Below are 20,307 nucleotides of genomic sequence, written 5' to 3' on the forward strand. Positions count from 1 at the left end.
AAATTGGAGTTAAACAAGCTTATATTTCGTGTTCTGATGGGGTATGACAGTTGAACAAAGCTTTAACTTTATTTTACAATTTGTATGTATACACTCCCCTACGCATTTATATGGACAGTGAAGCTAAAGCGTTTAATTCTGCTCTATACGCAGTCATTTTGGATTCGAGAACAAATGTTGTGACAGTACAGCATGTCATGTGACAGTACAGAATGTCATGAGGGTATTTTCATTACATGTTTAGGAATGAAAGCATTTATGCATCTAGTCCCCCCCATTTGAAGGTACCAAGTATTTGGACAAATTCACTTTGTGTATTACATTTAGTTTTTGATCCCAGATTCCTAACACAAAAAGACAGTTTTTTGGATGCATTTGCAGTTTGTCTTGGTTGTGTTTAAGATTATGTTGCACCCAATAGTAATGAATTGTAATGTAGTCATTTGAGTCACTTATTTTAAAGAGTTTCTGAATACCGTTACATTAAATGTGGATGCTACCACGACTCCAGAAAATCATGAACGAGAAAGTTAGACAAATATCGTACCCCCAAAATGGATAACCTCCCCTGTAAATGGTGAGAAGTCAGCATGTTTGGGGCATGCTCTTCAGGCATCGAACGTCATCACAATTCATTAATGTTCATCCTTGAGTCGACATTAATTGAACAAGTGTTCAGAAACACTAATTCACAATAAAAAACGGACAATATTTTTATCATTCATCTCTAACGGGCACAACATAATCCAAAACAAACTACAAATGCATCCACCAAGTCGAGTCACAAGCGTGATGTAGTCATTGAGTGCTAGGAATACAGGACCAAATAATACTATTTTAACAAAATACTAAGTGAATTTCTCTAAATACTTGTCACCTTCAAAATGGAGGTACTCATACATAAAGACCCCCCAAAAGGCATTCTTTACGGTTACCTCAAAACATTCACATATCAAAAATGCTGCAATAGACATTAGTTTTAGCTGCACGGTCCAAATAAATATAGGGGCGGTGTATATGACGACCCGATCCCCCACAAAAAAAATTTTTTGCAAACGAGGATTCTAGCTTAAATATTTGTATATTTTATTTGCAATGTTGAAACAGGAAACAGTCAAACTGATAAAAGCATGCGAATTAAATATTGAAATAATGTGAAAGACTTACAATTTTGCACGACAAGCATAAATAAGCAGTTAACACCACTACTTCTTTAACAGAATTGTTTAATATAAATCAGACAACAGATAAAAGCAAAGTGAATCATCTGGCTCGTTGGCGAGTAGTGGCACCTGAATCAGTCAACCCTCTGCTCGAGGCATCAGTGCATTTTATATTTTGAAGTGAAACTATTCTTCAGTTTATGACCCATTATAAGGCTTTGGAAGCTACGATACATTCATTACCCAATATACCACAGTCCCTCTAATAAATACACTACAGCAAATAAAGGCACCCGTAGGTGTTGTATGTTCAGCTCATTATTTTGCTGTACCTCTTTGGTTGTATTCATATACATAATTTTAAGGATACATCTCCCCCCCAATCCACATTCTAAAAATTATATGCATTTATTCTGGTAGTAAAAGCACACTTGCTATTTAGAGTCTCTTCAGTCAGTCCAGGTCCTGATACGATGACAGGACCTGGGGTGCATCTCGAGTCTAAAATGGTTCTCCCACCCCTTGTCTCCTTCCCATAGGATAGAGAATATGGACAGGTTTACAGATCAGTGCAGTGTATATGAAGGGAAGGAGCTCCAGGAGAGAGGAAGTCAGAAGATTAAAATGCACCACTGAAGTTAACTCATTCATCAGAGAGGTACTTCATGAGCTCAGTTGTCATGGCAGCCATGGACCTCTCATCGTCATCATCAGAAGGAAGTGAAGAATCATCTCTAGTGTCCGGGTACAAGCCCTGGCCTAGAAAGTCTCCAGGAACAGACTCGTGGTACTGTGGGGGAGCTGTGAAGACAAGAGGAAAGTGACTATGGGTGAAAATCAGATGTCCTAATATGGACACTGTACCCTACAGACTAAAGTGGCTGTCGTTTGCTTAGCTATTGGGTGATAAGAATGGAGAGAAGAGGGACTCGTCGCCTCTACTGACCGTGGCTCTTGCCGTAAGGGAACACTTCCTCCCAGCTGTAGTCAGCCAGGCAGATGGGCTGGCGAATCCAGGGCTGCAGCAGAAGCTGCTCCAGGGTCATTCTCTGTTGGGGGTCAGGCTGCAGCATTCCTGACAGCATAGCATGCAGGTCTGGGGGAGCACAGGAAGAGGTCAGACACCAGTCACAGCACTGTTTAGGTGCACGGTTGTGGAGAATAAAAAATAAAAAAAATGGGAAAAATAGGCTGTTGGTCAATTTTACTAATAAAAATAACTCCTGGGTAACCTGGTATTTCACACCAAAACCCATTACAGCATATACATATACATGAAAACAATCTGGATGCTACCTGAGGAAGATGAGCCCTACATTAAAACGTATGAGACCAAGTTTGTGCTGTTATCCAACACAGAAAAATATATAAGTCGAGAGATGTATGCTCTTGGGTAAATAAATTAAACAAGCTCCAGTAATCTTGTGTGGACTATTATTTGACTGGAATTACACACCTCGTTCAACCCATGAAGTTGAAAACAAACGATGCTGGTGAAGGACATGTGGCCTACAAAGTTAATACATTTTGCTAGGCTATAAATTGTAGACTGACAACTTACCTTTAAATTTTGCACAATTTGCATATTACTTCATTCCTTCCCCAGTTAAATGAAAGTTTAGTTGTCCTCATTCTAATGTCATACTTGAATAATTTGCTTACCATTGAATGGTCATGTTTTTGACCATCATGCTTCAAAATGATTTTTTGTTGTTGCTGCATTTAACATTCAGAATCCCTCAGCTCAAGAAAAGCTAAAACTACAAATAAAAAAACTCCCAATTAAGCTATTGTAGTAGCTTTACCTTGGACTCCACAAGAGCTATATAAGAGGCCAGAGCAGAGTGTAAGACCGTTAGAAACGTATATTTAACTAATGAATGACCGTTTAATATACATGGCTGTTCTGAGGGGGAAAAAGGGCGTGCCACGCAATATTAGGAAGATGTTACTGTCTTGTACATGCTGTATATCCATCTTGATCAGGGTTAGCCATTTGAGGCAACGTGAATGAAATTGATGCTAGAGGATGGCAGAGTGCACACGGATTTAAAAGCAACCAACCGCAGGTGAAAAAAAGCCAGATAGTGGTGTAAATTAGAAACAAATTGGATGATTGCACATGCTGACAATACAGATTTAAACTATGCAAAAAAATATTTTTTTTAAATAATAAATAAAATAGGTACATCACACCTGCCGGACAGGTACAGGATGGCAACTGCCCGAGTAACACCAGGAACTCACAAACCCTCCATCAGTGCTCAGACTGTCCGCAATAGACAGAGGCTTGACTGAGGGCTTTTAGGCCTGTTATGATGTCCTCAGACATCACAGGCAACAGCGTCACCTATGGGCATAAACCCAACGTCACTGGACCAGACAGGACTGGCAAAGTGTGCTCTTCACTGACGAGTCGCGGTTTTGTCTCACTAGGAATGACGGTCGGATTCACGTTTATAGTCAAAGCAATGAGCATTACACAGAGGCCTGTATTCTGGAGCGGGATCGATTTGGAGGTGGAGGGTCCGTCATGGTCTGGGGGGGGTTGTGTCACAGCATCATCTTACTGTGCTTGTCATCATTGCAGGTAAACACTGTGCGTTACAGGGAAGACATCCTCCTCCCTCATGTGGTACCCTTCCTACAGGCTCATCCTGACATGACCCTCCAGCATCACAATGCCACCAGCCATACTGCTCGTTCTGTGCATGATTTCCTGCAAGACAAGAGGAACGTCAGTGTTCTGCCATGCCCAGCGAAGAGCCCGGATCGCATACCCATTGAGCACGTCTGGGACTGTTGGATCGGAGGGTGAGGGCCATTCCCGCAGAAATGTCTGGGAACTGGCAGGTGCCTTGGGGGGGAGAGTGGGGTAACATCTCACAGCAAGAACTGGCAAATCGGGTGCAGTCCTTGAAGAGATGCACTGCAGTACTTAATGCAGCTGGTGGCCACACAAAATACAGACTTACTTTTGACCCCCCTTTGTTCAGGGACACATTATTCCATTTCAGTTAGTCACATGTCTATGGAACTTGTTCAGTTTGTCAGTTGTTGAATCTTATGTTCATACAAATATTTACATGTTAAAATTTGCTAAAAATAACCGCAGTTGACATTTCTTTTGCCAAGATGCAAGTTTACAATTTTACTAAGTTATGTCATATAAGGAAAGTCCATTTAAATAAATTCATTAGGCCCTAATCTATTGGAATTCACATGACTGGGAATACAGATCTGAATCTGTTGGGCAAAGATAACTAAGAAAAAGTAGATGCGTGGATCAGAAAACCAGTCAGTATCTGGGGTGACCATTTGTCTCATGCAGCACAACAATCTACAGAGTTGCACAAATGACAAATGCTATTTGATCAACGAATACAACAGGTGTAGCCCTTCCTGTGAAATGCTTACAATCCCTTAATGCCGTTCAAGAAATTGAGTTAAATATTTAAATTAATAAAAAGTAACAAGGCTATATACAGGGGTATCAAGTCAATGTGAGGGGGGGGTTACAGGTAATTTATTCACGTAGGTAGGGGTAAAGTGACTATGCATAGATAACCAGCGAGTCAACGTAAATAGTCCAGGTGGCTACTTGATTAATTTTTCAGCAGTCTTATGGCTTGGGAGTAGAATCTGTTAAGGAGCCTTTGTCCTAGACTTGGCGTTCCAGTATCGCTTGTCATGCGTTAGCAGAGAGAACAGTGTATGACTGAGGTGACTGGATTCTGATTTTTTTGGGGGCCTTCCTCTGAAGTGTAGAGGTTCTGGATGGCAGGAAGGGCCCCAGTAATGTACTGGGCCGTACGCACTACCCTCTGTAGTGCCTTACGGTCAGACGCTGAGCCTTTGCCATACCAGGCGGTGATGCAACCAGTCAGGATGCTCTTACGGTGCAGCCAAAGAACTGACCCATGCAAAATCTTCAGTCTCCAGAGAAGGAAAATGTGTTGTGACCTCTTCAAACTATCATGGTCCAAAGACAGTGTTGGTGACGTGGACACGCTCCACTACAGCCCTGTCGATGTGAATGGGGGCGTGTTCGGCCTTCCTTCATCTCTAGTCCACGACTAGCTCCTTTGTCTTGTACACGTTGGGGCCCGTGGAATGTTTTCCCACTCCAATGGCTGTTGCAGTCGCTGGAACATGCTGTCGTACAGGCGATCCAGAGCATCCTAAACCTGCTCAATGGGTGACATGTCTGGTGAGTATGCAGGCCATGGAAGAACAGAGACATTTTCAGCTTCCAGGAATTGTGCAGATCCTTGCGACATAGCATGATAAAACACATGGTGATGTTAGCGGTTAAATTGCACAAGAATGGGCCTCAGGATCTTGTCACTAAAATTTCAATCAATAAAATTGTGTTCGTTGTTAGTAACCTATGCCTGCCAATTTTTTGTGAATATGGACCGTTTCTGGGATATTTCAACTCAAGAAACAAACTTTTACATGTTCCATTTATATTGTTATGGAGTATAATTTAACAGTTCCATTACATGTCATGCTGTTCATAGAAACAAGTTAGATTTCTAGCAGTTATTTATCCCAGGAAACAGGAGTTGGCGGGAAATCTAAATCTTGGTAACCCGGTACCCACTATTACACCGGTTTCTGACTGGATGTCCTACCTGGAGAGACAGGGAAGGGGGGCTTGAGTTTGGACTGCAGGGTCTCCTCCATGTCACAGAAAGGGTTCTCACCGAACAGCAATGTGTAGAGCAGCACCCCAAGAGACCACAGCTCCAGCTCTGGACCGCCGTAGCTACGCAACACAGGGGAGGAACCCACAGTAAAACAGGGAACCCACAGTAAACAACAAAGGACCACCATGTACAGGATTGCTCTCATTCAGCATTTCCTAGTTTTGTAAAATCATGTTGCAAAAAGTGTTTTGTCCTAACAGTTGTGTATGCTAACCCCCCCAACCAGTGTTGGACTTATGACTAGTGGCAGTGTGTGTTTATAGGGATTTTTCTGCATTTTTCTTTTTTGGGGGGAGATGGAAAAACACCTTGTTTTAATCATTTTAATTTTATACAAGATAGCACATGTAGGAAAAATATAAATCTTGGAAAAATTAAGTCAGCAAAAAATGCTTATCAGCCAAGAATTGAAATTTCCCAAAACAATGAATTTAGCCATATTGATTGGGTTACGTTTAAGCAAAACACAGCATTAGCCATGGCAAAATGCATAGAAAATGAGCTTTAAAACATCAAAAATGTCAGCACCATGGCATAATGCTGCTTTTGCAACAGCAATCCTAATAAAATGCCAAAATAGTGTATAATTGCAGGAAATTGGCTTAAATTCAGACATTTCTACACCTCCAAGATGGGGGGGGGGCCCTAAATAGCTTATTTAAATTCAGCCGCGCCCCATTGCCACGACTCCCGTCACGCCCCTGCGACGCCATCACCTAAGCCCCTTCTTGATCCAGAAACAAACCCTGTGTACTTACGGGTTGCCCTTCAGCACCTCTGGGGAGCAGTACTCCAGCGTGCCACAGAAGGTGTAGAACAGCTTCCCTGGAGCCAGCGGGACAGCAGAGCCAAAGTCTATGAGTCTGATGTGGAACTCTGTGTTAATGATGATGTTCTCATCCTTGATGTCCCGGTGGAGGATGTCTTTGTTCCTTAGATACGCCACTGCTGCCACCAACTGAAGGGGGAGAGATGGTGAGACAGAAAATGGTGACATTTCACACAATACCCATCACATTTTTTCTGCCCATAGTTTCCTTTCTACACACAGGTGCAAAGAGCCCATTCTTCATCTGTCTTCCTGTCCCGTACCTGTCTAAAGATGTAGCTGGCCAGAGGCTCATCCAGCTGGGGCTGTTTGTCTATGAACTCAAACAGGTCCAGACCATCCCCATGCTTTTCCATCACCATCTGGAAGTAACCCTCGTTCTCAAACACCTCCAGGACCTGCGACACAGATGAGAGAGAGAGAATAAACAGATAAATGTTAGGAAAAGAGCCTCTAAACTGTTTAGTGGGGAAGGTTTGTTATTCTGTATGGAGGAGATGTGGGTTACCACTGAGAACCACATTAAAAACATGGCACAAACAAACTAAAAACAGTTGTTGCCTTGACGATGTTGTGGTGTGTCAGGCGGGTGAGTATGGCAACCTCCTGGCTGACGCGGCCCAGCACGGGGTCATCCACCCAGCATTCACTGACTATCCTTCCTTTCCTGATAAACTTCACCACCACCTACAAACATAGGAGGGACAATCACACTATTTGAATACAGAAATCCATGAGTTACCTTTCCAAAAACTGTATTTGGATGCAGTGAAACCTTGTGAACATGAAGATACCACATTGAGGTCATACAATTACCTGGAATTCAAAGCCATTTTGAGTCACATTGTATAATTATTATATATATTTTTTAAACACACTCCCCTCCATAAAGACACGTTATGGTACTCATAAGGTGTGCGAGTGGTTGTTCTTTACCTTTACTGGTAAAAATGTAACGAGTCCCCAGTCAGTCTCACCTTCTCTCCGTCAGAGCGCCTGCAAGCCTGCCACACGAAGCCGAAGGCCCCTTTCCCCACGGCGTGGAGCGGCTGGTAGAGCTCTGAGAACTGCCCATCGCATGCACGGGAATGGTCCAGGTCCAAAGTGGAGAGCAGCGCCTCACCGGCACCGCCACGGCTGGCCTCCAAGATCGCCTGAGTCAAAATATACAAGTAAAGTGCCTTCAGAATGTAAACATATCCCTTGACTCATTATTTTGTCGTGTTACAGCCCACATTTAAAACATGACATTGTGTCACTGGCCTACATACACAATGCCAAAGTGGAAAAGTCTACATTTTTACAAAAAAAAAAAAAAAAAAAAAAAACTATGGAGCCGAAATGTCAATAAGTATTCAACCCCTTTGTTATGGCAAAATAAGTTCAGGAGTAAACATTTCCTGAACAAATCACATGGACTCTCTGTGTGCAATAGTGTTAATGATTTTTGAATGACTACCTCATCCCTGTACTCCACATAATTATCTGTAAGGTCCCTCAGTCAAGCAGTGAATTTCAAACAGATTCAACCAATATTTAGTTGAATCCAGGTAGGTTTTCCAATGCCTGGCAAAGGGCTCCTAATGGTATATGGGTCAAAATAAACTGAAGACATTGAATATCCCTTTGAGCATGGTGAAGTTATAAATTACAATTTGGATGGTGTAACTATTATTATTTTTTTATTCCTTTATTTAACTAGGCAAGTCAGTTAAGAACAAATTCTTATTTTCAATGACGGCCTAGGAACAGTGGGTTAACTGCCTGTTCAGGGGCAGAAAGACAGATTTGTACCTTGTCAGCTCGGGAATTTGAACTTGCAACCTTCCGGTTACTAGTCCAACGCTCTAACCACTAGGCTACCCTGCCGCCCCAAGTCACTACAAAGATACAGGTGTCCTGCCTAACTCCGTTGCCAGAGAGGACAGAGCCGCTTAGGGATTTCACCATGAGGCCAATGGTGACTAAAACAGTTTAATGGCAGTGGAACAACATTGTAGTTACTCCACAATGCTAACCTAATTGACTGAGTGAAGAGGAACGCTGTACAGGAAGCAAACAATATTCAAAAACATGCATCTTGTTTGCACTTAACTAAAGTTAAATCATCATCATCATGTACTAACAAAGTGGTATGTTTGGGGAAAATTCAACATCCGAGTAACACTTCATATTTTCAAGCATGGTGGTGGTTGCATCATGTTATAGTATGCTTGTCACTGGCAAGGACTAGGGAATTTATGATAAAATAAAAACAGAGGAAAACCTGGTTCAGTCTGCTTTCCAACAAACATTCCTTTCAGCAGGACAAAAGAAAACCAAATACAGTGGAGTTTACCAAGAGGACATTACATGTTCCTGAGTGGCATAGTTAAAGTTGACTTAAAATCTGATTCAAAATCTATGGCAAGACTTGAAAATGGCTGTCTAGCAATGAGCAACAACTTGACAGAGGTTGAAGAATTTAAAAGACCGTGCAAATATTGTACAATCCAGGTGTGGGACTGACCCAGAAAGCATGTAAACACTGTCAAAGGAGAGTCTAACTTGGTATTCAATGCCCTGAGTCAAAACTATCTAATCAAGATGGCGTTTTATTTCACATCCAGTTTGACGAGAGTATTGTGTAGATAAAATTCTATCCATTTTAAGCGGACTTTGTTACAAAATGTCGAAGTAAAGCAGTGTGAAAACATCAATGTTGGCAGCAGAATATTCCTCTCATTACCAGACCGGGGGAAAGCAAAAATCTGTCAACCTGTCAAAATCAACAAAATAATTAAACACTTTTCTCTCCAGATTAAGCAGGAGTTTACAGACTGAATACTGACCTCTCCCAGACTGAGTGAGGATGAGTTTTGTAGTGAAGCTCTGTTGCTGTAGACGCCACTATGATGCAACATTGACTCCTGCTGTCCAGGCCTGCTCAGCCACAGACAGAACACACACCTAGCCCCATGAAGCTCAGCCCTACGGATCTCACACTGCACCTCTGGAGGAAAGAGAGAGATGCTATAATTCATCCTCGTAGTTCTAAAACCAACTTAGTAATCGAGTACCACAGAGCTGATACCACACACCATCTTTAGGAGATGCTCTAGACCTGGAAGCTCAGCTCTTCTCAAAGATAAAAGCTAAGTGAGAGCTTGGGAAGAGGTACCAACCGATTCTTGTTCCATCCCTGTGGTAAACACTTCCATCATAGCTCCCCTCTGTGATGTGCTGCGGGGTCATGGAGCACTCATTCTCCTGCTGCTTCTTAGGGGTGGAGGTGTTGGGAGGAGCATCCGAGAGCAACTGCATCTCACCATTCATCTGTCTAGAGTCCTGGCTTTGGACGTTGTGGAGAACAGAGAACACAGCCCACTGGTCACGTTCGTCCTCCCCCGCCAGTCCTTTCAATTGACTGTTCTGGACCTCCACACATCCGGGTCCCTCTTCCTGGTCGGACTCGACCACATACGGCGAAGGGGTACGCAGGAGCTCGGCGGTATCAACCGAGGTATGGGAGAAGTCATCGTCACCTCCAACACTAAGCAACTCTAGAACTCCACTCAGGTTCAGGTCGGCCATGGCCCGGGTCACCAGCTCCCCATTGGTGTCCAGGTCCAGGTAGCAGCTGGCCGCCGTCGGGCTGGACCCCCCATGACACCCAGCCCACTTCTCACAGAACCCTGAGGAGGAGCGGCTGCCCAGGGAGATCACCTCGAAGCTGGAGTCCTGCATGGCTGACAGGTCACACAGCTGCTGGGGGCCTTTGGCATGGTATGGGGTAGGGCGGCAGGGCCGTGCTCGGCTGCACTCATCCATGGTTGGAGTGCCTTAAGTAATACAAATAACACATTTTTACATTAAAGTCCATTCGCAGAGGAAATTTAGAAGTGAATTTGGACAAAGTCTTAACATTTTTTGTACCATTTTTTAAAATCACAATTTGTTAGCTAATTCACACCTGGTCCCACTCCACTGAGGGGCTGCCCTCCTGGGCTACAGGTTGGAGGGTGAGTGAGTGACAGGCAGAGTACCTCGCCTCTCTCCACCAGGGCAAAGGACTGTAGCAGGTCGTGGGTGTCGTCACCACTGTCACACTGGCTGGGACACAGGGCTACCTGTGCAGCTTCTTTCATCAGTTCTGCAGTGTCATCAACCCTGTGGAGAGAAACCTAGTTAGGCACCTAGAGCCTACAGAAAAACTGAGTGGTTGATATGGGACGGGGCCGAACTATCATTAAACACTTCATATACATCACAACATTTTTATTAGGTTAGCAACTTGGCCTACCTCAGGGCCTCTCATCTCCTCACTTTGATCATTGCCTTTAAGTGTGTGTCTGATTCATTCAAGTGGGAAGTCAGGTGTCAGAAGGTGGAAATTAAAACCAATATGAAAACCAAAGGGGATAGGACACCCCCACACTACATGTTCATTTCAGGACTGAACTTGTCCATAGGTGACGTACCTGATCGTGGGTGTGGAGGTAACCTCCGGAGGCTCCAGGGTGGAGGGAGTGCTGCCCTGCTGCTCCAGTCGGATACTGGAGCCAGTGAAGATCCTGCCCTTCCAAGTGGAGAGGTTTCTCCCCTGTTCTGCCTTTTGCACCACGGCCATGTCACCAGCCAGAGAGCTGGGGTCTAGACAGCCAGAACATTTTTATTTTTCCTCCCCCAAAGCTATTTAGTCAGGATTGTTATTCCCTTTTGACTGCATTACTTGGATTCTGGGAAAAAAAACCTCCATGATTTGAGATGACAAACCCAGTGAACATGAAGAATCAACAAAGCAATGAAAACCAGGAAGATCATATTTAAATTATGCATGGAGGCAGAACACACTGACAAAGTAGAAAGGAAATGTATTTCATGAGTAACACTTCAGAAATGCACGTCAGTGATGAGTGAGAGCCTAACTTTACCCTGTTGAAGTTGGCCTCCCATTGGGAATGTGGGAATGGGATGGGTGACTGTGCTAGCAGCAGGGACAGGATGACCAGAGTATACACAGGGGTCTGGAAGGGGAACAGAGTTAAATGCTTCGTTTACTGGAGATGAAGGAAAAACAAGGAATCTGACAAACACCCATAGCAGGCGGTCATCCAAGAGTCGTTTCATGTAGTGGAAAGCACCAGTTGGATTAGAGAATTTTTCCTGCCCTGGTGCTAAACCAATAGAGCAGCGTTTTTCAACTCTTCCCCAGCAACAGTGGTTCCCAAACGTTATAGTCCCATACCCCTTCAAACATTCAACCTCCAGCACCAGCGCTCTCAAATGTTGTTTTGGCCATCATTGTAAGCCTGCCACAGTATGATACATTTATTAAACCTAAGAATGAGTGTGACTGTCACAACCCAGCTCGTGGGAAGTGACAGATCTCTTAAAGGACTAGGGCACTAATAAATCATTTTGCCATCTTAAATAACACTTTAAATGTTGAAATTTGTGAATAACTCAGGTTAATTAGACCCGTGTGCTTAAAATGATGCACACAACTCTGCAATGTTGGGTTGTTTTGGAGAGAGTCTTATCTTAAATCATTTTCCACACAGTCTGTGCCTGTATTTAGTTTTCATGCTAGTGAGGGCTGAGAATCCACTCTCACATAGGTATGTGGTTACAAAGGGCATCAGTGTCTTAACAGCGTGATTTGCCAAGGCAGGAAACTGGGCGCAACCCAATCCAGAAATCTGGTAGTGGCTGCTGATTACATTTTCACAGAACCGCTTGTTGCAATTTTGAGGAGGCTCTTGTTCAGATATCAGTAAGTGGACTGAGACAGGGCATGAAACATAAGGAATCCAGTTGTTTGTGTCAGCCATTTTGGGAAAGTACCTGCGTAATTGCACACCCAACTCACGCAAGTGCTTTGCTATATCACATTGTCCGTAAGGTTGCGTTCATTTGAACACAAAAAAATATAAATGGAAAGACCTGTGTGTTGTCCTTGTTAACTTCTTAATCATAGCCTCAATTTAATCCCACACATTGAATATAGTTGCAGAGAGTCCCTGTAATCCTAGATCCAGATAATTCAGGCGAGAAAAAACACCCAGATAGGGCAGTAGTGTGAGAAACTCATCATGCAAGCAGTCAGACAAGTGAAAATTATGGTCAGTAAAGAAAACTAAGCTAGTCTCTCAATTAAAAAAAAAACGTGTCTACTTTGCCACTTGATAACCAGCGCACTTGTATGTTGTAAAAGCGTTACATGGTCGCTGCCCATATCATTGCATAGTGCAGAAAATACACGAGTTCAGGGGCCTTGTTTTAACAAAGTTAACCATTTCACTGTAGTGTCCAAAATGTCTTTCAAGCCGTAAGGCATTCCCTTGGCAGCAAGAGCCTCTCAGTGGATGCTGCAGTGTACCCAAGTGGGGTCGGGAGCAACTGCTTGCATACACGTTACCACTCCACTATGTCTCCCGGTCACAACTTCTGCATCATCAGTAAAGATACCAACACATCTCGACCACCAACATCCATTTGATGTCATAAAGCTGTCCAGTACTTAAATACCCTTTCCTGTTGTCCTGGTTACCAGAAGAGGATGTCTTCCTGAACTCATCCCCCATAAACCTAACAGACATAAGAGGCCCACCACGTCTGTTGACTCATCCAGCTGTAACACATAATTCACTAGCTTGTATGCAAAGCAGTAGTTGTTTCAAAACATCGTCCTGCCATGTCACGGATGCGTCGTGAACCAGTTTGATGAAAGCATTGCCAGAATAGTTTTCAGCCTTTCCCTTTCTTAAATGGTATCTGTGGCTTTTATACATGTCTTAGTCAAGTTGTCTTAATTCTCACAACCCCCCCCCCAAAAAAAAACTGGCTTATTTTTCAAATTGACATATTTTGTTTCTAAATCTATGCGCAAGAGTGATGGTTTCAGCGAGTTGTGAGATTGTGTTTATGTGCAGAAGTACAAAAGTACTCTGTGGCTGAGGAAAGGCACTACTCCCAATATAAGTGAATGCCAAGTCAATGTAGTTATCATTATATTTACTCCTCGTCGATGGTCCAATGTCCCTTTGTTGTTCGGTGCTTTGCCGGGTAAGGGGCCAGTAGCTCTTCAGCTGCATCAGATTCACAACTGTCAGCGTCCATGCTAGCTGGGCTATTAACAAATGTAGAATTACTGATGCTAACATTGGATGTGCTCGTGGAAGCAGAGCAACTTGTCGTCGACAGGTGCGATACTGCTGGTAGGTGCAGTACTACCAGTAGAGCTGGTAGGTGTCTTTAGACCTGTCCTTACTTTAACCATTTATCTATTTGAGCAAACAGAATGAGCAGCAGCAACCGTCGCCGCCATAAGGACCGTTAGTAGAATTCTCACGAGAGGGTAACGGTTAATGTGATTGGATGTTAATCACTTGGCTAGGCTACTTGTATTTGACATTGTTATTATTTTGCTGAATAGATGGTTGAATTTTATTTTTGGCAGTGAAGTGAGGCTACTCAGGTGAGAACCTCACCCAAATATATATAGCCCCGTTGGAAACTATAAAATGGACTACAAAATGTGATACCAATTTAAAACGCGAATCATATTTTTATTTGGCGTACCCCTCGACAGCATTGTGCGTACCCCAGTTTGGGAATACCTGGTCTACAAGGACCAGAGCCTGCTGGCTTTCTGTTCTACCTGATAACTGGACACACCTGGTGTCCCAGGGCTAAAATCAGTCTGATTATGCAGTGAAAATGTTGGAACTGGTTTTGAGGTCCAGAGGCCTCGTGTCCCCGTCACTACAGTGTTCAGCTCGACAACAGGGAGTGTTCCTCACACCTGGTTCTGGGGACATTTGTGCTAGACCAGCACTTAGACATACTATTCTAATTTGAGCACTATAACTGCACAGCAGGAAATGCAAATAGTTTGAATGTTTAAAAAGCTTCTTAAGTATTTTTTTTTATATATATATATATATATAAATATATATATATATAAATAAAAGATCCACATAATTTTCAGACTTAATGTATCAACTATAAATGTATCAACCCCTACAAAAGTGTATATTAATTATAAGTGGATATAATTCACATTTCCTGTTGCTGCAGGATCATTTTCCTGTGGTCAAGTTAAGATAGCACATCTGTACAAAATTGGGATAATCAAAGTCTTTGATTAATAGTTGACTTGCTGAATCAGTTAGTGCTAGGATGAACAAAAGCGTGCATACACTACAACAGCCATCAAGAACTGGTGGAGAAGAACACTGCCCTACGATGGAGAGAAACTGAACTACAGATGAGTCACCTGTGTTGGAGGGGTGTGATGAGTCAGTATGTAGAAGCACACTTTCTGGTTGTTGGGGTGGGGTAATGGCACCGTTCTCCAAGCCACAGAACCAATCATAGAAAGCAGGAATCAGGAACGTGACATCCTGTAGGACACATGACAAAGACAGTTACAATTCATGTCAATGAGGAAAACCTGGAACTGGAACGCAGTTTACTTTCTGAATTGACCCCCAACCCTACAGCAGAAACTAGAGCGACATTACAGAACCCTCTACAGCTGGTTGAATCTAGGACCATAAAATGAGTCTAGTTTGCATCAGCCAATAACAATGAAGGCCAGAGCTCATAATTATGTTACTGATGAATATTGGGTATATTAGAAAAGCATTGGCTGATTGGCTAAAAGCCAATGGTATATCAGACTGTATACCACAGGTTTGGCAAAGTATTTTTACTGTTTCAATTACATTTGTAACCAATTTATAATAGCAATAAGGCACCTGAGGTTATGCATTATGCATAAGAACAGCCCTTAGCCATGGTATATTCACAGCCCCTCAGGCCTTACTTCTTAAAGGGGGGGGTAGGGGGGTTTCTGTATGTTTTTTTTTTTTTTACAAGGCTTTCTAAATACATTGCATTAAACCAGTGTATGAGAAGAGTTAGTTTAATACCTTCCCCTGTAGTTCCGCATTCCCAAAGCCCAGGAGACTGAGGGACAGGTGGTTGTGGATGCTGTTGATAGAGCCATCAGGGTGGAGGGTGAGGAGACCGCTGAGAGGGGCGAACACCCACACCGTCCCAGAATAGACCAGCCCCGAACCAGGGGAGAGGCTGCTGTTCTCTTTAACTCCTGACAGATGGCAAGGCATACAGACAAGATCTTTAGATGTCAAATACTGATTCTTTGTGTGCAAGAAATCTCTTGCGCACAAACTACCTAACTTGTATACAAACAATTCTATAGTAACATTTCTCAGAGAATTGAGAATGAGAAGAGCACTGTTCTACCAGAAGACAGTTCCTTTCCATTTTCACAGTTTTCTGGCTGTGGTGCTCTGCAGACTGGGGAGGAGACGGGGGAACCCTGCTGGTCCTCAGGTCCACCAGGGGTGTTTTGGGGTTCTGGGCAGCCCAACCCATCCTTCAGCTGCTGGGGTTTACCACACACCACTGCCCCCTGGAGTTTAATACAGAGGAGGAGGGAGGTGCCCCCCCTGCATCGACTGGACACCCTCTGGATCCTCAGCATCTGAGGGAAGGGAGATGTTACATCAGGGTTAAACCAGTGCTCTCTATGGGGCAGGTGTGTGTGTGTGTGGACTGACCTTGGGCAGAGCGCGGCTGTGGAGGGGGATCTGTAGAGAGGGGATCATCTCTCTGATAGGCATCCCTGTCAGCTCCTCGGTCTGCCTGTAACCATGCAGATGGGCAAAGACCAGGTCACAGCTCAGGATGCTCCCCTAGAAGTAAACGCAATCGCTCATCGAGTTAGGCTACAGAGGCCTTGTGGTTGTATTTATAGGCACCATACTGTACCACAAACAGGGACTACCTGGACTTATGTTGCAGAACATGTGCTGTGTGCCCTTACAGAATATGACCTAGAAATGACTTGAGTTTCTCAGGATGTCAGCTGCCACTCTGAACCACATCTTAGAATCTGTGTAACTTACGTCTTGTGAGAAGGAGACATGGGCTGAGATTCTCTCCACACGCTCCATCATGACCAGGCAATGCTGTCCTTCCTGTGACTGTCTCTGGGTCCATACAGACACTGGGACCTCAGTACCACACTGGCTCACTGCATCCAACTTTACAGAGAAGAAAACAGGAGTCATCTCAATGCCGTGATCTAAGGATGTGAGATTGTCTGTACTCTTAAGCAAGACAGAATAATAATTTGACAAGCAACAGAGGGCTGTGCAGAAGGAAAACAATTGAGCCTTTATTTGCAAAATCATTCTTACCACTTTCCCAGACACCACTGCTACATTTCCATCTGTCTGAAGACACCCCTCACTTAAAGCTTCTTCCAGGACCTGATTGGTCTTCTTCAGGAAGCAGGCCAGCTTTTGTCCAATCAGATCATTGCTGGTGCACTCAAACAGTGTGCATGCCTTCACATTTGCAGCCAATATCTATAAAAAATAAAATAATAATAATAATAATTGTCTTGTGTGCAAATGATATATCTATAAAAATATAGCCATACAACAGACTCCGACAACTTGTAAAAAAATCAAATTAAAAAGCAGCTTCTTAGCAAAGAGAAATTCCTCAAGCAAGGCTAGGACAGTCAGAGTGGTCTGAGTGGGGAGGGGAAAACTGAAGACTGGCTGTGATTGGCAGAGGGGTTTAGAGCTCTTGTTTGAACTAAATTTAACCACCTGGTGATGTTACCAGGAAGGCCAAAAGGCCATCCCACCAAAACCAGCTGAAATTTCAGGCAGTCTATTCAAACAGTTCTTACACTACAATGGCATTATCATTTTCACAGTATGAAAATGTATATACAATACAGGAACACATTTGACTGCCCTAAGCCTTTAAGTTTCAAGTTCATATACCTTTAAACTGATTTCAAAGTGATTTGCATTGTAAGAGAGCATTTGATATATAGCCCAATTGCAGTCATATCGTGACCCTACCTTTGTGCTCTTGCAGTCTACAGTGAGGACAGCCTTGTTGGGGTTGTGGACCGCTGGAGGTCCTGAGAGCGCAAAGCCTCCTGCACAGGTCAGCAGGCTGAGCAGGGTTCTGTCTGACTCAGACACAGTGGACAGCGAGTCTGACTGGCTGTGTGATCCTGAGCCATGCCGGCTGGGGATCTGAATGTCTCTCATAGCCACAGAGCTACAGGAGTTCTGACAATCACCTAGAGAAATGAAAGGGTTACGATGTACAGTATAGAGTCTAGTGATGACAAACTAAAACAAACGGGTTGACATGAACTAGTAATGATAGTGTATAAGCCTGTTCCCACTGCGTTGTGATGCCACAGCCTCTCAATTGTGTTCTGGCTAGAGACTACCATCTCAGCTGTAGGTAAACCTAAGCACTGCCAGACACATCACGGCCATTGTTTGACAGTCCCATGTTAACTCCTATTCCACAAGTACGAGCTAGAGGGAAACACCTGAGGGCGTATTCATTAGACAGATTCCGTTGCAAAAAGTTCTACAAACAGTAAACGTTTAGCAATGAAATCAAGCTTATTTGGCAAATTCAGGTAGGTCCTTCCCAGTTTAGTTCTGAGTAAACGGTTTCTGTTGCAAAACGTTTTTCAACAGACCAATGGAATCTGACTAATGAATACACCCATGTAGAGGAGGAAGTTGCAGGAAGCATCCAGACACACACCTGCTACGGATCCAGGAAACCGCCAGCGTTCTAGAGCCTGGCCCTTGTACAGTGGCCTCCCGACACATGGATAGGACTTGTTTAGGACAAATGAGTCATCCTCCAGGAGGTCCGAGGAGTCATCCTTGACAACAGAAACGGTGTCCCCTTTAGCACGAGGGTTGCCTTGATTCTCTGTCCAACGGGACTCAGTCCACAGCGACATTGTGGGCTTTGGTCTATGGAAAGGATGTACGTTATTCAGCTGTAACAGATGGGGTTTCTGGTACAGTAAACCTTTGTTGTCCCCACCCTAGCTCTGGTCCAGGGCGTCGTACGCGCTCACTACTCCGCTGCTCTAGTGACTGGCTTCACTAGCTCTGGATTATTCATTTTTAACCAGACAAGTCATTTAAGAACACATTCTTATTTACAATGACGGCCTACCGGGGAACAGTGTTAACTGCCTTGTTCAGGGGCAGAAATAAAGATTTTTACCTTGTCAGCTCGGGGATTCAATCTCGCAACCTTTCGGTTACTGACCCAACACTAACCACCAGGCTACCTTAACATGCATCGCGTAGTGAACATTTCGTATTACTCGATTTCGTATTTTGGAGGAACGTCGAATGACACCCGGCGCATTCTGAGATGTCTGTCAGCACTCGAGCAACAGCTTTATTCTGGTAAGTAACCAAAGTATAGTGACACCAGTCACGCCCTGGACCGGAGGTCGCTATTCCCATTCTACACAGGTAGCTAGCAAGCTAACCGATGGCTAACGTTAACTACTACCACCTAGTTAGGGTAGCTAGCGGGTTTTTCCCCCCCTTCACCTTTATTTAACCAGGTAGGCCAGTTGAGAACAAGTTCTCGTTTACAACTGCGACCTGGCCAAGATAAAGCAAAGCAGTGCGACAGAAAACAGAGTTACACATGGAGTAAACAAACGTACAGTCAATAACACAATAGAAAAGTCTATATACAGCGTGTGCAAATTAGGTAATATAAAGGGAGGCAAGGCAATATAGGCCATAGAGGCGAAATAATTACAATTTAGAAATTAATGATAGATGTGTTGCAAGCGTATGAATTACCTTCACACCAAATTAGACAATTCACTTTTACCTGGCCAAAACTCACCTTTATCTGTAAACCTGAAATGGGCGTATTAGCAAACTAGCTCGCTAACAGCTGTGTTGACTTTTCCTTGCTGTATTGAAGTTGGTTGCTAAGGAAGAGTTTAAACAAAAACCCGCCGACTCCTAAAGTTACTCACCACTGTATCGAGTTTAGTGACGACTTCGTGAGTAGTTGAATGCTAAATATTATCTTGGAAAGATACACAATTTTGTGTTGTTATTTTTTTAGATAGTCTAGAAAAGTTTGTAAAGCGCGGGTTTTCAATCACTCGAGGTATGAACAGCCAATCAGAGAACTATTATTCAAAGTCGTTCAGGGCAATTATCCAATAAGTGATGCTTATGGGAGGAGTCGATGGGAAGGATATTTTTTCTTCTTCTCCGTGTGAATTTCCGGCAGACTAGACGCTGTGTTGCATATTGCTGCCTTTCTCAGGTCGGAGTGCGAATTGCACATTTTGGTCAACAAAAATGGAAAAGGGGAATGGGAAAATCCTAAATTGCACCATCATCTAAGCCTGCACTTATACACTATCCTCAAAAACCCACCCCTCCATATTACTACTTTGGCCCTAAACGATCCTACACCAAGCCATCGGCCTGGGAGGATGGAACCCCTATTTTCAAAACCTCCTGTTGCCATTCTGCACTAAAAATCTTTCACACCTAAATATTTATCTGCTATCACATCTATCTTCTGGGATTTCCACTCCATCAGTGCAGTGCAATTGATCACCATCGCTATAAACGCAAGAAATCAAACCTTACTAAAACTCATCTGCTTTGCACCTCTCTCTTCAGGCCTACTCACTGAGGGGCTCCCAGTCGAATCACTCACCCTTGGGTCAAGGTCAGGTCATTTGACCTCACTCATC

The 20,307-nt window shown here is 43.6% G+C and overlaps 1 protein-coding gene across 2 annotated transcripts; it reads right to left on the reverse strand.

The window, feature by feature from the left end:
- Nucleotides 1-1,062: 1,062 nt before the first annotated feature.
- Nucleotides 1,063-19,716, reverse strand: pask (PAS domain containing serine/threonine kinase). Of its 2 annotated transcripts, none has more exons than XM_042329016.1 (21): nucleotides 19,570-19,716; nucleotides 18,312-18,529; nucleotides 17,600-17,826; nucleotides 16,919-17,089; nucleotides 16,625-16,762; nucleotides 16,277-16,411; nucleotides 15,960-16,200; nucleotides 15,623-15,801; nucleotides 14,965-15,091; nucleotides 11,618-11,710; nucleotides 11,165-11,336; nucleotides 10,657-10,853; nucleotides 9,869-10,525; nucleotides 9,536-9,696; nucleotides 7,682-7,858; nucleotides 7,266-7,391; nucleotides 6,968-7,102; nucleotides 6,634-6,833; nucleotides 5,801-5,934; nucleotides 2,110-2,259; nucleotides 1,063-1,964 (listed from the first exon to the last, which is right to left on the reverse strand). In XM_042329016.1, the coding sequence occupies exons 2-21, from the start codon at nucleotides 18,514-18,516 to the stop codon at nucleotides 1,807-1,809; spliced, it is 3,783 nt and encodes a 1,260-aa protein (XP_042184950.1). In that variant the 5' UTR covers nucleotides 18,517-18,529; nucleotides 19,570-19,716; the 3' UTR covers nucleotides 1,063-1,806. The 2 variants fall into 2 exon arrangements, with proteins under 2 accessions (XP_042184950.1, XP_042184951.1); XM_042329017.1 differs by having other exon boundaries at nucleotides 19,434-19,572.
- Between the last annotated feature and the right edge of the window lie 591 nt (nucleotides 19,717-20,307).

The sequence above is a fragment of the Oncorhynchus tshawytscha genome, linkage group LG10 (assembly GCF_018296145.1).
Source record: "Oncorhynchus tshawytscha isolate Ot180627B linkage group LG10, Otsh_v2.0, whole genome shotgun sequence".
NCBI lineage: Eukaryota > Metazoa > Chordata > Actinopteri > Salmoniformes > Salmonidae > Oncorhynchus > Oncorhynchus tshawytscha.

Bases quoted from the DNA above. Each gene is read 5' to 3' on its own strand.
- pask (XM_042329016.1), bottom strand. From the start codon at position 18,516: ATGTCGCTGTGGACTGAGTCCCGTTGGACAGAGAATCAAGGCAACCCT. The intron at 11,337-11,617 runs GTAAAGTTAGGC...CTGGCTGTCTAG, and splicing joins GGGAGGCCAACTTCAACAGG to ACCCCAGCTCTCTGGCTGGT. The intron at 7,859-9,535 runs GTCAGTATTCAG...ATTTTGACTCAG, and splicing joins CCTCACTCAGTCTGGGAGAG to GCGATCTTGGAGGCCAGCCG.